General features: G+C 48.3%; 1 protein-coding gene across 3 annotated transcripts in view; it reads right to left on the bottom strand.

Annotated features, from left to right (window-relative positions):
• Positions 1–945: 945 nt before the first annotated feature.
• LOC147449928 (ARM repeat superfamily protein) overlaps positions 946–17,613 on the bottom strand; it is a 134,393-nt gene continuing 117,725 nt past the window's right edge. The window contains exon 11 of one of the 3 annotated variants that reach the window (XM_086522271.1): positions 946–1,523. In XM_086522271.1, coding sequence (XP_086378397.1) covers positions 1,406–1,523 — 118 coding nt within the window. In that variant the 3' untranslated portion in view covers positions 946–1,405. The remainder of the gene's footprint in view (positions 1,524–17,613) is intronic. The other 2 variants (XM_086522275.1, XM_086522270.1) reach the window with 2 other exon arrangements.

Genomic DNA, 17,613 nt, shown 5'->3' with positions numbered 1-17,613 from the left:
GCTGATGAACTGATTTGCTTTTTCCTTCTTGTTTTGCATGCTTTGTTTTTGGTGTTTCAGCTTGCAATCTTGCTCTAGTTTTATATGTGCCTGCGAATCTGTGTATGTGTATGTGTGTGTAGATTTTTGTTTCTGAATCCTTTATTTTCCTCATGCTCTTAAATCAGACTTTTGGGTGGGTGAGTGTGTGTGCATGCGCGCATTGGTGGGTGTGTGGGTACGGTGAAGCCTATTCTTAGAGCGTGTTCTCCTCTTTTATTTCTTTGGTTTCCTATTTTTCTATTTTCCTCATTGTGTTCCTTGTCTTCTTTGATTTCTTGTATTTGTTGCTTTAGGTTGGCTAAATTTGGTGTCGTTGGTTGTCATAGGAATCCTTCACTGTCTTATTGGAGTTCCCTCCCCAATTTTGGTCCTCAAGCGCCACCTTCAGTAAGTGGACCGATTTCTTTGTGGCTGATAGCTACTTGTCAGCTCCAAAGCAATGCTTTGTTGCTCATCTTGTGGCATCCTCCTCTAGTTTCTTGGTGATGTCAATTGCCTCTTCACCTCATCTTCATCATGGACTGCTCTCTTCCTTATGTTTATCCATTACCTCTTGCTATCACATCATACCAGTTTGCGAGCAATGCCTGACGTTTGAGCCAATCCCAATGTGTGACGTTTGAGCCACACATAGGCACCCTGAACTCTGATAGTAACCCTTGAGAAGCTAATTTTAATTTCTTGCATCAATCCTCATAGCCAACAACATCAAAATCTTCATACCAGTAGACCAAAAGAATTAATCTTTCACCAAGAGCAAGATGAATGTCCACCACCCATCGAAGTTAAGCTACACACAGACGGACACACGCGCACACCATAATTTCATTTTCTTGATTCAAAAGTAAAGAAAGATGGATGCTCAACCCACTAGTTGCAGATCTCTCTTGCTTTTCAACATTTCAGAGCTGTGAGGTCTCCTGTGAGCTTCAAGGTCAATGCACAACAATAACAACTGCCAGTTCCCTATTTCAAAGGACTTGTTTTTAAAACACAGGAGCCCATACACCAGGGTAATTAGCCAAGAAGGTGAGAATGTTTGGTATGATTCACACTTGTAGCCTAAACTAAGATTTGAAAAACCATAACAACTGCCAGTTCCATATTTCAAAGGACTTGTTTTTAAAATACAGGAGCCTATGCACCAAGGTAATTAGCCAAGAAGGTGAGAATGTTTGGTATGATTCACACTTGTAGCCTAAACTAAGAATTGAAAAACGTCAGTCAAAATTTTGTACAACTTTCAGCTAATATGATCAAAACGCTCTATTTTTCACTGAACCATTAATGCTCTCTATCCTTGCAAGCTATGATGCTCAGGAGAGCATGGAGGACTGCAGAAAAAGTCCATTCTGAGACTTCATCACGATATTTTGAGCTCCTCCCTTTGACCAGGTAGGTGATGTGCCAAGGCAGAGGCCAAAGAAGTAGGGTTGCTTTCATCACTTTTCCATACCAGCTCAAATGCAGATCCACCACTCCTGCAAAGTTCACAAAACACATGCAAACCATGAATGTTTGCTTATTCAGGGGACATAATAACGAATGCCATCCACATAGAAGGGAAGACAATGAAAACAAAGTCCACCAATAGAAAAAAAATGGAATAAAGTTTTACTATCATTGTCCACAAAAGGCCAATGCTTGTCCTGGGAGACCAAAAGCTGCAACCATCAAATGAGTGCTGCAAGAGCAAGACCCCCTTGAGCATAGTAGTAATAGATGGTTTCGGCTCATAACCATACATAAACATGAACTGAACCCACATGCCTAGACCTATTCTAAGCGAATTCAATATGTAGAAGGTACTTTTCCCAATCACTCTGACAATGAGAGACAAACGCACGCAATGTGTCCTCCATCGTCCTACATGTCCGTTCTGGCTGCCCATCGGTCTTTACATGCTCCGAGGAAGACATGTACAGCTTAGTTTCCAGTGTCTCAAAACCTGTTTGCCAAAAATACAGTCTACTTGATAACGATCACTGACAATCTGCCAAGGTGTCCCTGCCTCGTGACACTCGTATAAAATTTGTCGGCTGATATTTTGATCATTAGAGAGCTTGAGAGCTTGGGGGAGAGAGAGCTTGATAGCAAGGGGGAGAGAGAGAGCTTGTTGCATTTGTGAATGAAAGGTGTGAGGGGGGGCAATTTACAATTTACAAGGGCTGCCAGAAAAAATACACACCCAAAATCTGCCTGTTTTTGCCCGTTTCTGACCATTGGAGGCTGCCTGACTGTTCCCCGCCGTTCCGGTCCATTCCCACCCACCTTTCCGGTATCAGTTTGTCTGCCAGAACGCCCTGCCATTCCGGGACGTTACCTGCACCGACGACCGGCCGGAACGGCGTTCCAGGCCCTGGAAGAGGCGTTCCTTGGTAACTATGGTGTGCCTCCCTTGGGCTTGCCCTCAAGGCTTCAAGCTCTCTCTCCCTTGGTCTCGACTCTCAAGAAGTGAAGCCTCCCTCTCAAGTTCTCACAAAGTCAAGCCTCTCTCTCAAGCTCTCTTTCTTGGATAATCCATGGCTTCTTCTTCTCGTACAACCCCCTCCGTTCATGCGGGCAACACTCAAAAGCCGAAGGAATGGTCGTGATGGGATGAAGTGACCTCGGAGGGCACCTTGTCGGCGGCGGGAGGTTCTCGTGCATGGGCATGCAAGCTATGCTCTTACACACGGAAAGGGAGGCATGACAAAGTGAGGGCACACTTTCTTCGAGTGCCAGGACATGAGGTGAGATTTTGCACCAACGTAACCATCGAGAAGAGGAAGGAGCTTGAGGAAAAGGATCGGCAATTCAACCATAAAGCCAAGCCCGCATGCAAAGGTATCGACCCAAAGACCCTCATTTTCCCTTCTTCTTCTCTACCCGGTGGTGGTGGTGGTGGTGGTGGCGGAGCTTCATCGGGTCCGATTCGTCGCCAAAGGACCCTTGCCACCTCTCGGGACCCAAAGAAGAACGAAGAGGTGGATGCCACATGGCCCGTTTCTTCTATCACGACCATATCCCATTTGTCGCAGTGATCTCTCTCATTTCTTCCATTATCGTCATTTCTGCCACTTTGGCGACGAATTGGGTCTGATTCGTCGCCGCCACCTCTTGGGACCCAGAGGAGGAGGAAGAGGTGGATGCCACATGGCCCGTTTCTTCTATCACAACCATATCCCATTTGTCGCGGTGATCTCTCTCATTTCTTCCATTATCGTCATTTCTGCCACTATGATCTCTAAAGTTTAAACTGTGAATAATCAATTACTATACTAACCTCTTCTATGTGTGATTGAAAAAGGTCGGAGTATTGAAAAGTTATGGTGCAGCGGATAGGAGAGTACGGCACCGGCTATGTGCCGCCATCTTCAAAGGCTCTCCGAACCACTTTGCTCAATCGAGAGAAGGCAATCGTGGAGCAAGCAACACTCGATATTCCAACGGCTTTGGGCAAAACATGGGGTTTCCCTCATTGCCAACGGGTGAAGTGATACAAGGTAGAGATCTATCCATGGCCTCGTTGCATACTTGAGTCGAGAGATGTACTTTGTGCACTCTCATGATGTGAGCGAGAGTGGAAAATCCGCCGATTTCCTCTCTGCGGAGTGGACAGCATCCATAGAAACAATCGGTGAGCAACACGTGGTGGCCTTTGTCACAGATGGGGAGGCATCAACCAAGACAGTAACATCTATTGTAGAGGGCCACTATCCGCCTGTGGCAGTGTGTTTTTGCATGGCACATTGCTTGAACAACCTTCTAAAAGACATCGGAAAGCTAGAATGGATCGCTCCAGTCATTGCTGATGCAATGAAGATTGTTACTTTCATCAACAATCACAACTTGGTTTGGAGCGAGAACCTCACGAGGTTGGGCGGCAAAGTGCTTCTAAAGTATTCAGACACCAGCTTCGCATTCAACTTTCTCCTTGTGCGCAGGCTGTCTTAATATCAAAATGCAGTGATGAGTTCACTATCTCCCCCTATGCAAAGACAGTTGCAAGGATTTTGTGCAAGGAGAAGGCAGAGGATCTTGAGTTTTGGAAGGAGCTCAAGACTCTAGACACAAAGGTAAAACCGGTGGTTCATTTGCTTCGAATTGTGGATGGCATCGACCCTTGCATTGGCAAGGTTTATGAGGCAATGGACCGCATGATTGAGCAGCTTGCACAACTTGAGCCGGATGCAAAGCGATATGAGGAGATCCATGCGCTTCGCAACTCGAGGTGGAATTCATATGCCTCTCTTTTACACACGGTAGCGTACATGGTGGATCCAGAGTTCCAAGGTGCATGGCAAGAGACAGATAGAGAAGTCATGAACCAATTTATAGAGATCTTAAAAAAGATGGTTCTAGACAGAGATGAGCGACGCATTGTGGAAGATCAGTTGAGACAATACAGAGAGATGCAGGGGTCATTTGGCAATCCAGAAGCTCAGATTGATTGCAAGAAGATAGGTTCAATGCTATGGTGGGAGGACTATGGCTATGATGGCACTGAGCTTCAGAGATTGGCGATCTGTATTCTCAGCCGTCATTTAGTACCTCATACTTGGAGCAATTGTGGAAGCCACATTGCTTCCAAGAGGAGGAATCGGCTTGGAGTGGAGAAGGCAAATGATCTTGTCTTTGTCAGCGCAAATTTGAAAATGCTTTGCAAGAGTGCAGTTAAACAGACAGATCCTTTTACACAATGGGAGATGAAGCAAGAGGCTCCTCCGGCAGGTGGAGATACAGAGGCACCGACACCAAGTACTTCATCCAGCTGAGCTCGAGCCGGGCCTAGAGCTAGATGATGAGGAATGGGAGGATGTGCATGACGTACATCCGGCTACTACTGATTGGGAGGCTTCTCAGGCTAGTGGCTCTTGAGTCTTGAGTCTTGAGACTCGAGAGTTGAGACTTTAGGACTTCCATTATCCATACCTTTTTGTATTGCGGCTTGCCCTCTTTGTAGTATTTTTATGGTATTTGTCACCTTTGGTCTTTTGGTATTGTGGTTTGCCCCCCTTGTAGTCTCACTATGGTATATGTCACCTTTGGTTTTTTTGTAGCGCCTTGGCAGGCCTTGTTAACCAAAATTAAGTGAAAAGTATATTTTGCTCAATGTTATGGCTCAACTTTCAAGTCTTATCTCTAACTTCTACTCTTGCAGAGTCTTGATTAACGGAAGAAAAAGGCTCGCTGCTGCTCGTTATTCCCCCGCGCGACACATCCCCCTCCCCTGCTGCGCGCCCCGCGCGCTGCTGCCCCTGTCTCGCCAGCCTCTCGCCCGCCCTCAGCCTTGCTTCTCATTGCGCTGCCTGCATGTTGTCCTCTGTCGTATCCAGCCCGCCGCCACGTGCTGCTCGCTGACCCCCATTCGCTCGTTGCCATCTTGCCCGCCTTCTCCCCCCCCCTTTTTTCGCTCATTGCCCCCCCCCCCCCCCCCCCCCCCCGCGTCGCGCTCATTGCCATCCTTTCCCTAAAGGTTCTTTCGACCTGCTCCGAGAATTCTGATTTCTTGACAGTGCTAGTAAGGGTTTTTTGCAGAGGAACTTCTTTCACTCCTATTCTGCCACAGAGGGACTCCGATGAAGTCCCCTCGCCCGACTCCACGGAGCCCACCATTCGACTTGCTCTCACACCGACAGAGCAAGCGAGCCTAGCCGCAGACGTGCAATTCCTTCAGGCAACCTCTGTCATCTGCAAGATTCTCAACACAAGACCCAGCAGAGGAGAGCTGCGTGATCTTCTCCAGGCCCGCCTTCTCGCAGAGGTGGGCAAGATCTTGGATGTTCAATTCCTCGGACACGGCTACTATCAGATAGAGTTTGAGACTTCCGAGATGGCGTCCAAGGTCATTGCGATGAGCCCCTTGGCCATCCCAGCAGTTCATGCCCACTTTCGACTGTGGAAACACGGTTTTGATCCAGCTACGGATGTGCTCGTAGAAAAGGCAGACCTTCCCATCTCCGTCTGCTTTCCTGGTTTGAGGAGGGAGTACCTACCACTTTTGTCCAGGATAGGCTCAGAGATTGGGACTGTCCTGGAGACACCTCGCACGATAGCCTTGGTAGCTGCCAGGGCGGACGGTATCCCCTCAGTACATGTTCTGGTTAGAGATACCCCCACTCACCCGAAGGTCATCCTACTTCCTCGGGTGAGTGGGGGTTGGTTCTGACAGAGCGTGGAGTATTCGGGTCTCCCAAATAAGTGTTTCATTTGTCGACAGATGGGCCATCTTGCAAAGACTTGTCCATCGAGGAGACCCCGACCTACACCACAGACCGAACCCCAGCCCTCAAGGGATGGCCAACAGCAGCAGCCAGGGTAACAAAGTACGCAGGAAGAGCCACCCTCCAAGCTTGGGCCTCAAGCAGAGGAGGGTTGGTAGCAGGTTCGTGGTCGACGTATTTTCTCGTTTGGACCGCAGAGTGGGAGGAGTGAATCTATCTCGGATAGATCGCTTCTACACTAGTGACCACTTCCGTGACTTGGGTGGGACAGTTGGCATTCTGGCTGGGACTTCCTTTTCGGACCATGCACCAGTGATCCTCACAGTGATTGATAGGCAGAGGAGAGGGAGCACGATGCTTCGCATCCCTGAGAGGGTCTTGCTGGACTTTGCGCTCAAGGAGCGTGTGGTGGCTCTTTGGACAGAGAGCTTAGACATGCAAGATTCTCTTGCTGACACAGTGGCCTCAGGACTTCCTCAGCTTAGTCGTCTCTTTCTTCAGGAGTCTTCGGCTCGCCTGGCTACAGCGATAGAGGAGGAGTGTCTCCGACGGGGCGTTGCTTCCTTGCAGAGGATGCGAGAACAGCATCCAGACAACCCTTGGTTGGAGGAGCAATTGCAACAGGCTCGCCAGGAGCTCGTCAGCATAGAGGAGAGGCGCCATGAGTTTGCTTTCCATCATCAGGCATCTCAGTGGACCCAGGTGGGTGAGAGAGTGACAGGCGCTTTCTTTGAGGCAGTAAGACCCCGGCATACCCATGCCAAGGTCAGTCACTTGAGGAGGCCTGACAGGTCAGTCGCTTTAGAGCCAAAGGACATACGTGCAGTTGCTACTGACTTCTACCGTGATCTGTTGTCTACAGAGCCTCAGTCAGAACGTCAGGATGCATGCAGAGAGCAAGTGTGTGCACAGATGCCTTGTCTGGTGACTGAGGAGATGCGCGAGAGGCTTGAGCTACCTCTTCAGCTAGAGGAGCTACACGCGGCTCTTAGAGCACTCCCCCCTGGTAGCTGTCCAGGTGAGGATGGTTTGACTCCCAACTTTTTCTTGGAGTACTGGGACTTGCTTGGCTCATATATCTGTAGTGCTTTTCAGTACATCCTGCACACAGGAGAGATGCCTGACAGTATGAGGGAGGGCCTGCTTTACCGCATTCCCAAGGAGGGTGGCTCCTTGGATGAGATTCGACAGTGGCGACCCTTCACCATCCTCAACTCATCCTACAGAATTCTTGCCAAGGCTCTGAGTTTGAGGATTCAGCCACTTCTAGAGAGCATTATACATGGGACACAGACAGGTTTTGTCAAGGAGAGTAGTATCCTTGACAACATCTTTACTTTTTGGGAGGCTTCTGCCCTCGCGCGGCTTTGTGGTGAGGATCTGGTGATTCTTCTTCTCGATTTTGAGAAGACCTATGATAGAGTTGATTGGGGCTTTTTGGAGGGCACTCTACGCAGGACGGGCTTCTCAGATGCTTGGATCAGAGGTGTGTCAGCTCTGTACAAACGGGCACATAGTCAGATATTGTTGTCAAGAGGTAGAGGTGATTGTTTCATGCTCACACGTTCAATCAGACAAGGCTGCCCTCTTGCCCCCTTCCTCTTTCTGTTCTATGCTGAGGCGATGAGCAGGTTTTTGGTTTCACACCAGATTCGTTTGCGTGGCTTAGCGCTCCCTGTTCGGGGAGATGAGCTACTAGCTGCTGAGTTTGCAGACGATTCAGCCTTGTACTTGGATGGCTAGGAGGCCAACCTTCACAGGTGTGAGCAGGCTCTTGCGACTTTTTGTTGTGCATCAGGTGCACTGATCAACTGGAGAAAGACAATGGCTTTCTCGGTTGGTAGTGCTCCTACGCCTGATTGGATGCCACGTGAGGGTTTCAGATGGATTCCCCCAGGGACTCCAATTCGATACTTGGGCTGCCAGGTTGGCTTGGACTTGTCTCCCGAGCAGCAGATTGCTCCCCTCCTCCTGTCCATCGGGAGGAAGTTGTTACATTGGAGCTCCGCACGACTTTCTCTGGCAGGCAGAGTTGTAGTGGCCAACCAGGTGTTGTTGGCTACTATGTGGTACATCACTTCTTGTTGGATCTTTTCGAGTTCTTGCATCAGCCAGGTAGAGAGGCTAATCAGGAACTTCCTTTGGTTAAGGCGTGACACTCAAATAGCTCGGGCCAAAGTGGCATGGCAGGTCATCATTCTTCCTTGTTCTCAGGGAGGGTTGGGGATCATAGACCCAGCACAGCAGAGCAGAGCCCTTCTAGGGAAGTTTATCGTCAGAGGACTTCTTCCAAAAGAGGAGCCCTGGAAGGAGTTCTTGCTCCAGCCGCTTACTGCTAGAGTGCCTCAGGCTGGAGGCCCCTGGCAACCTTCGACCGGATGGATTTTCACAGAGATGCGCAGAGTTGGCTTGAGCAGGAGACTGGAGGACCGCTTTGCTGTGAGTCTGCTCCGATCCTGGGAGCACTGTGGTTGAGGACAATTGGGTGCATAGTGCCCCTTGGTTGGTAGTCGGCCTCATGTTTCCTGGGGTCCCATGGCAGAGGGTCCAACACGCACTTTAGGTGACTGGCTACAATTTTCACGCTTGTCAGAGCAGCTTCAGGGCATCCAGCTACAGGGCATGAGAGGGGTGCAGAGCATGTGTCAGGACATATTAGAGGCAGTACCAGCTGAGTGGCTCACACCTATCGAGTCAGCAACGCCCAGATGGATGGGGGCCTTCACGTGACTGGAGGTTCTCATCTCAGTTTGAGCCTCCTCAGAGACTGTACCCTTCCTGTTTTTCGAGCTACAGGGTGAGGGACGCTTACATCGAGTTTCACTAGAGGCCTCACAGGTGGCAGTGCTGTTTTCAGAGGATCAGAGTGATGGGCATCTGCGGGAGGACTTGTGTCATAGATCCTCACACAGCTCTTGAGACTGGCCACTGGAGACTGTGGGCTTGGGAGAGCTGTCCATTGGCACGAGTTCAGTGGGATCCTGGAGAGTGGTTTTGGAGGGACCCTTTCTCCTCAGCAGACCATCCAGGTGTCCCTTTCTTTCAGTACACTCTTCGACTGGAACATCACATACTGGCAACACAGAGAGAGGCTTGTCCTGCTGCAGCACCTCATTGGCAGGGGGTGAGTCTCACAGCTGAGTTCTTGGCAGCTTTTTGGGAGAGGTTGTGGGACTCCAAACAGCCGAGGCGAGTCACTTTGTTCCAGTGGTGGCTGGTTGCACACCGAGCTACAGCAGTTGGGAGCTGGCTTGTACATAGTGGTCTCTCGGCAGCATGTGCAGCTTGTGACCATCTTGTGGAGAGTCAACGTCACTGTCTCTGGGACTGTCCTCTTGCACAGCAGGTTTGGCTTCGTGTTCTTCGGCTGATGCCAGCTCTTTCCACAGCTCGACAGTACACTTGGGGGGCAGTTGCTTGGTCCACTCTCACGGGCCTGGCACTTCAGTTTGAGCTATCCTCCACCAGCAGGATGACAGTGATGCAAGGGGGTCGACCTACGCTCCAGCTTGCTACAGAGCTTACTCCACAGGAGGGTTGCAGTGAGAGAGAGGAGTGTTGGGAGCTCATCTGCGGCTTGACACTATGGTTCATCTGGCCGGCCCGCCGCTTCCGCATCTTCAAGGCTCGCCTTGTACCACCAGAAGAGACTGTTCGGGATCTTTGGCTAGAGCTGATCCATACTCTCAGAGGACAGTTCAAGAGACTACAGGGCAGCTCCGACTGCATGAGGGAGCGGAGAGAGGCTTTCCTTCTACTCTCGCGCCCTGGGCCTTTTTTCACCATGGTCCAGGGTGTGCTCACATGGCACTACCGCCCACCTGTGTGGCTTTTCCCTTCTCCCATCTCTTGATTTAGCCTCATTGTACATATGCTGTTTTTTCCATTGGGAGGGTCTCCCCATCATGATTGTTGTAGCCCTCTCTTGTAGAGGTGGTTGTAGCCCTATGGGCAGTTTCATTAATTAATAGAAGGATCTTTTTCTCGGGGGAAAAAAAAAACTTCTACTCTTGCAATTATTTGAGAGCTCTAATCTGTAATTGCATGTGTTATTGTGTATGGGCATTGTGTCTGTTGTGTATGTACTATGACCGTAGTGCACAATCAAGTCATGATAAGGTTGAATGGTTTTCAAATCGTGTTTTTTGTGGGTATTAGAGTCAAAGGACTCTAGTACTACTTGTATTCAAACACATAATGGGTGTTTTTTAAGCCTCCTGTTCCGCGTTGTTCCCGTTCCGGACCCGTTCCCGTCCCCCCTTTCCGCAAGGAGGCCCGTCGCAGTTCTCGTTCCGCGTTCCGGGTAACTATGAGGCACACTCTATGGCTTGTCTCAAACTTAATCCCTCTTAGACTCGCCACAAAAACCCTCCAGAGTGAGGATCGTTTTTTGTAGCGCCTTTTTGAAACCGGCCCGTAGGGCGGTAGGCGTTGGCTTTCACCAGAAATTCTTTACTTTATACACACACACAGAGCACTTTGCAAAGAGAACCTGCGACGGGAGTTAACACTTGAATACACACACGGCTCGGAAGCTAGAATGCTCCGAGCAGTCGCCGACAACCTGTAGGCCCCAAAATTGGCGCACCTTACTGTATTTCTTTATTCTTTAGGAGGGTAAATTACAAGGTAAGGTCCTGGGAATCCTTCACGTGTATCCACCTAGATACCATTTGATTTGGCCAAATTTCGGCAGCATAACAGCCCCAAAACTTGCGCGAAACCAATTCCCCTGCTGGAACTCGCTTGCACTGTCGTATACCCTCTGATTTTTGTCCAAAAACAGTAAATTCAGCACGCTGTATTTACTGGTTTTTGCCCTGTTTTCAGCCCCAAACAGTCCCCTAACTGTCCTCTGCCAGTGGGGCACGATTCCCAATGGTCCTGGCGTCCGTATGGCTGAAAAACAGTGAAATTACAGCGCATACACAGCGCTGATTTTGCACCTGTACGGTGAGGTTATGACCCTCACCAGTGCCTGCTTTGGAGCAGCAGCTAGCTACCCCTGTTCCTGCTCAAGGAGGCTCTTGCCTCAGCACAAAAGCATGAACCCACACAACTGTACATCAGTCAAATGAGGAGCCCTCTTGTGGGGCATCACATAACTGCACGTAGGGGAGAGAGAGAGCAGTGTGTAGTGTGCAGGGCATCACTCCTAGCACCACACTGTACATGAGAGGGAAAGAAAGCACTCCATAGCTCTTAACCTGTGACAAAAGCTGAAATGAGGCCTCTCCCAGCATAAAAATCAGCGCCCATTTTTCTGCAAGAGGAAAGTTCACGAAAAGTTGACACTTGGCGCATTTACAAGCATTTGCCCGTTTCGGGCTTGCCGCTTAAAAATATCCTGACCGGTTGCCCAGTTGACTTCGCGGCAGAGTTATAAAATGTTCCCCTAGTCATACCGGAGGTAATGACGCGAACACATTTCACGGCCCAAAATAGCAGTTCCCTAAATTTTAGGAGATGCTTCCGTTGGGCTCCCACTGGTCTTCTGACCATCTATCCTCATTGGAGCCGCATCCAAAAGTGCAATGTGGCCCAACTGTCGGATACTTTTTGTTGGTAGTCCCACCTTGACTTTACGCCTTAATTGAGTTCACTTCCTAGTATCCACCAACTTGCTAAGTGCGACGGGGGGACCTATATGATCTTGCTCTGAGCCTAGACATCCTCTTACCATACGAATTCCAATGCCGACCACTTCCCATCTGCGGGTGAATCTACCGTTCACATTGGCCATACAATGTCCGACCGTTTGCTACTTCAAAAAGAGGGTCTCCAAACAAATAAAATAAACCCCATTGGAAAGAAACCAACAACCAAGGTTAGCAGTTGCCACATCTCTGTGACATGGTTAATAACTGCCACGTCCTCGTGACACTTTTTATTATTAAAAAAAAAAAAGTCAATCAAGATCTTTGTAAATGGGAGAGTAATGACCTCAACAATTCGGCTAAGATCATCTGCAACCTGGTTGGTTGTGCCCTATCGATAGCCAATTTCAAAGTCGAACCCCTACATGAGTTCGGCCCACCAAGGCACAACAAGAAGGTCATGCTAGTTGTAAAGATTCTTCAAAGAATGGTGATCAGTTCAAACCAAAAAGTGGGCACTATAAACATAAGGGCGCCAAATCTTCGCTTTTGGTTGTACGACTGAAGAGTATCCGTCTTCTTGAACCTGAGGTGGTTCAAGGTAGTCAAGATATTCTGCCCGTATGCGTCAACCTAGGGAAGCAAACAAGTGTTTGAACCCAGCTATGTTCGTGGTGCTTGTCCATGTAACAATAAAGTTGGCCACCACTAGAGAGCAATCCCTTTAAGAAAAGAGGGTGGCAGCCATACAGGGTTGTTGACGTGGCAGCATCTACGCAATTGACAACAATCTCTGAAGAAGAACTGCGCCTCTTCCATGCCGACTTGTAGTGTTGAAGTATTTGTCACTTCTCAGTTATGTCCAGTTGTATTAACGACCATTTTCTGGCCGGTTATGGTGGTATCGAAGCTGAAAATTTTTCTTTTTCACCAGGTAAGGCGATAAACACTAGGGGAGTCTAAAGCATACACAAAGTTTCACAAAGTTTCTCGCTGACAAATCATAGGAGTTCCTTTCCAAGCACCCTCAAGGAAATCTACCTCAGCTCCACCTTTTCCCACTACCCTGCTACGATTTTGAGGCTCGCTGCTGCCCTTGCCCAACTCCTCTGCGCACGCAGTTGTCTACTCAGCTTTCTGGGAGTTTCGTGTCGCCTTCGCCCTTCTTGATTCAGCAGCAGACACAGAATGGTGGCTTCTACTCCACTTCAGAGGGACTCTACAGAAGTCCCCTCGCCAGACACCACGGAGCCAACCCTTCTACTTGCTCTCTCGCTAGAAGAGCAAGCGAGCCTGATGGCCGAAGTGGAACGTTTGCAAGCCACTTCGGTTATCTGCAAGATCATAGGCACTCGATCCAGTCGGGGCGAGGTTCGGGATCTACTTCAGGCCCGCCTTCTCTCCGATGTGGGCAAGATCACCGATGTCCAGATCCTAATGGGCCTACTTGCTGAACCTGCAAATAATGGTCCATATACCATCATTCCCTGTTGACGTTCTTGGAAGATCAAAGATAAAGTCCATAGCAATGCTTTCCCATGGCTTATTCGGAATTGACAGTGGTTGTAACAACCCTGGTGCCTTTTGCCTATCAAGCTTGACCTTTTGGCAAATCACGCATGCTCGCACAAAGGCATCCACACCTCTCCTCAAAGTAGGCCAATAAAAGAACGTCTCTACCGCTTTAACTGTCACATCAATATCACGATGCCCTGCATATGGTGGGACATGACTTTCTACCATGACCTTATGTCCCAATGGCCTAGTGACACAAAGTCTGCCATGCATCATCAAAAAATCATCTCTGAGGAGGTAGTGCTCATGATGTTGCCCCTCTTGCAGCTGTTCAAAGATCCTTGCAAAGTCTTCATCAGTGGCATACTGTTCCCTCATGTCATCAAGCTCATGGTGATAAGAAATTGACACAGCTGAAATTTGTGGCTTCCTTGATAACGCATCAGCCACAACATTCTTCTTGCCTTCCACGTGCATAATCTGGAAGTGGGACATGGAAAGAATGTTTGCCCCTCGCATATTGTTTTCGAATAGCTTTGACTGTGTCAAGAAGTATCGCAAGGTCTAATGGTCTGTTTGGACAACAAAATCAGCACCTAAGAGGTAGTGCTTCCAACTAGAAAGAGCATGAATCACGGCCAAGAGCTCTTTCTCATAGACTTGCATAGTCTTCTCTAGCCCTTGCAAAATTCGACTTTCATAAGCTACCACCCATCCATCTTTTATTAGCGTTGTTCCGATGCTACTGCCACACGCCTCACACTAGACCACAAATGATTTCTTGAGATCTGGGAAAATAATTACGGGATCTGAAGTCAACTTTTCCTTTAAGAGACTAAAAGCTGAAATCTCTTTTTGGGTCCATATATAAGTGACCTCTTTCTTTTGCAAAGCGTGAAGAGGTGATGCTATCTTCGCAAAATTCCTGATAAACCTTCTATAGTAGGAACAAAATCCCAAGAAGCTTCTGACATCGTTCACAATCTTCAAGTCTGGCCATGTCTTAATAGCTTTGACCTTTGCGGGATCCATCATGACACCATCCTTTGAGACCGTGGCCAAGAAAGTGGATCTCTTCCAGGAAGAATTCACTTTTCTTAGGACTGACAAGTAGCCTGTGCCTGCACAGCTCTTCGAACACAATGGTCAAGTGACGCTTATGCTCCTCTTTATTCTTCGAATAGACAATCATGTCATCGAAGAACGTCCCAACAAACTGTTGATGCGAGCAGAAAACCCGGTCCATGATTCTGTTGAATGTGGCAGGAGCATTTGTTAGCCCAAACGGCATTACTAGAAACTCATAAAGACCAGTCTTGTGCACATCTTCTGGCCTTATACGAATCTGATGGTACCCACTCTTAAGGTCTATCCTGTTGAAAATTGAAGCACCCTCTAAAAAATCGAGAATATCATCAATTCTAGGAATAGGAAACCTATTCTTGATGGTATTCTTATTGAGCGCACGGTAATCAATACACATGCGCCATGAGCCATCCTTTTTCTAAACTAGGAGCATTGGGGAGAAAAAGGGTGAAGAACTAGGCTGAATCAGCCCCTTCTCTATTAACTCCTCAAACTGGCCCATAATCTCTTTCTGTTGCGCCGCACTAGCCCTGTAGGGAGGTCTATTTGGTGGGCTACACCATGGCACCAAATATATCCGATGGTCCTCAGGTCTCTCTGGCGGCAATTGTGACGGTAATGAATCAGAGAAACACTCAATAAACTCTCGCAAAAATGCTGACCTTTCTTTATCTAACACAGATAAATTTGATTGACAATTATCTGAGACATCACGTGCAAAAATCAAGTACACAAAAAGATGATTCTCTATTACAGAAGTGATAGCCGAAGCAGATACAATAGGGACAGACTCCCCTTTGAGCTTTACATCCAAAACATGAGTTTTGCCCCTATGTTAAAGGGTGATCGTCTTGCCAAAGGCATCTAGCACGCCATGCACTCTGAACATCCACGGAATTCCAAGTAGCGCATCGCACCCTTCCAATGGCATGATATAGAACTCTTCTGTGTCCACATACAACTAAATATGCAAACGCAGCTTTCCAATAATGGGAGTAACAAGCTCTGAGTGGCCAGGACATGCCAACCCTGCCTGTGTTGTGTACCCCATCTCTTCAGCTCTGATGCCCAGCTTCATAGCTATCTCTGGTGAGATAAAGTTGGCTTTGGCACCTAGATCAAAGAAGATGAGTGTCGTCTGATCTCTAACTTTACCGCATGCTCTGCATAACTCGCTAGCATCTGTACTGTCAGCTGGTATTTTCCTTTGTGGACAATTGGTAGCAAAGTGACCAGGCTGCTCGCATATAAAGCATTTGTTTTCAGCCATTAAGACGTTTTCCTCGATGATTTATGCACAAAAGGCTTCCTTTTCTGTTTCTTTGCCTGCGCTCCAGAAGTCCCGGCCGAATCCTTATCCTTGTTGACCTTTTCAGACCTCTGTGACGCTTCAGAGCTGTTTTCACAAAGGGCTTCTTTGCTGAATTTTTTTTCTGCTGCCTTCCTTTTTCGTTGCTCGGAAACCCACTGTCCTCTCCTTTCAACAAGGCAAGACCAGTGTTAGCAACTTCCATGAGCTGGGTGAGGGTAGCCACTTTGTTCTTGGTACGGTAGTCCTGAACCCTCTAGGCAGCCCACAACAGTACTTCTCTATCTGCTCTATCAATGGCACAAATCTGTGGGAGGTCACTCAGAGTAACGCTTTACAAAACCTTCGATTGTACACTAGCAAGCTCTTACAAGTAGCCGAAGTAAGCTGGTGCCAATCTGTAATGACGTCGACTTCAAATTCATTTGACAGCCAAGCAAATGCAAACATTTGCTTGAAGTAGACTCATGTGGCGGGTCCTTGTCCTTGCATTAACAATGTCGTCCCCACCATGTAAGCGCATTGTCTTTCAAGAAAGTGGAAGCTTTCCTCACCTTGGAGGCCTCTGTAAAATTCCCTCCTGCATAGGTTGTATCAAATTGTTGGAGGAAAGTAAGAGCCTTTGCCTTATCCTCGAAGCTGCTCAAAGTGCTAAACTTTACAGCTGCACCACCTTCTTTGTAAGCTTTCCGCTTTTCCAGTGCCCCAAATTGTCATAAGGAATTGTCTGCAACATGGACACTGTAGTAGGGATCATCGGCGCGTCTTAGCCATTGACATTTTGCGTCATAGGTGCCATATCTGGCTGCTGTCCAGAAAAACCAGCCATGCCAAAATGAACCTTTGGCACCCCAAACTGGCCTTGGTTGCTCTGAAAGCCTTGTTGCATGTTTGATGCTACCATACATAGAGTTTGCCATCATGCCTTACCCCCAAACACTGTTCCTGGCATGTACGGCTGGCTTCTAGGCACATAACCAACCATACATTGGAACACAGATCCACCTCCAAAACACCCAGGATGTACCGTGGGTGGTGGAAAAATTGATGCATTGCCTGGTAACGAGTTCCCTGTTCATTCAAGACAGCATGCGGGCTCTGAAAGGTGGCGGGCTGAACTGGCAAAGCTTATAGAATAGGTGTCCTAACCACCTGTTCAAGGACGGGAGGAACCTGTTTTGGAGCCCTTGACTCCGCAACATGCGAGTGCTCCCTATCCAGCTGGGATGCATGAAATACTTGGGCTTGAGCCTCAACAGGCTCTATTCGCGGTGTAGGTTGTCTTGTTTGCTGTGGCACTGGTGGCGCTTGTGAGAACTCCATAAACTTTGAGTTCTGCACCATTTGTGAAAACACATTCACCGTAGCAACTCACTGAGTCTTGAACGCGTCATCCTCAAGTTGCCCAGTCATAATGCCTTGTACTGGAGGAACATTCACATTGGGAAGAGGTACTGACAGGGGTGGCCGTGAACTATCGCCAACCTCAAACACCATAGCAATTTCCTGCCTGTCCTGCGGAGACGAACCCTCTTCCATTATGCCCTTACCTTTGTCGGCCATAGTGTAATCCCGCGTTCCTGTACTCTGTCTTTACCCAAAACAATCGAGGCTCACTTCTTGAGGAAAAAGTGATTTATATCCCGACAAGGGAACCATGAAACCGGCCCGTGGGGCAGTAGGCTATGGCTTTCACCCAAATTCTTTACTTTACTCTAGACTTTAACACACAGAGAACTCTGCAAAGGTAACTTGCAACGGAAATTAACACTTAAAGCACACACACTGCTCGGAAGCTAAAATGCTCCGAGTAGACGTCAACGACATGTTGGCCCCAAAATTGGCGTCCCTTTCAGTA

Source organism: Adiantum capillus-veneris, chromosome 10 (assembly GCF_014529385.1).
Source record: "Adiantum capillus-veneris isolate H3 chromosome 10, ASM1452938v2, whole genome shotgun sequence".
Lineage (NCBI taxonomy): Eukaryota > Viridiplantae > Streptophyta > Polypodiopsida > Polypodiales > Pteridaceae > Adiantum > Adiantum capillus-veneris.
This window is presented reverse-complemented; position numbering and strand designations above follow the sequence as displayed.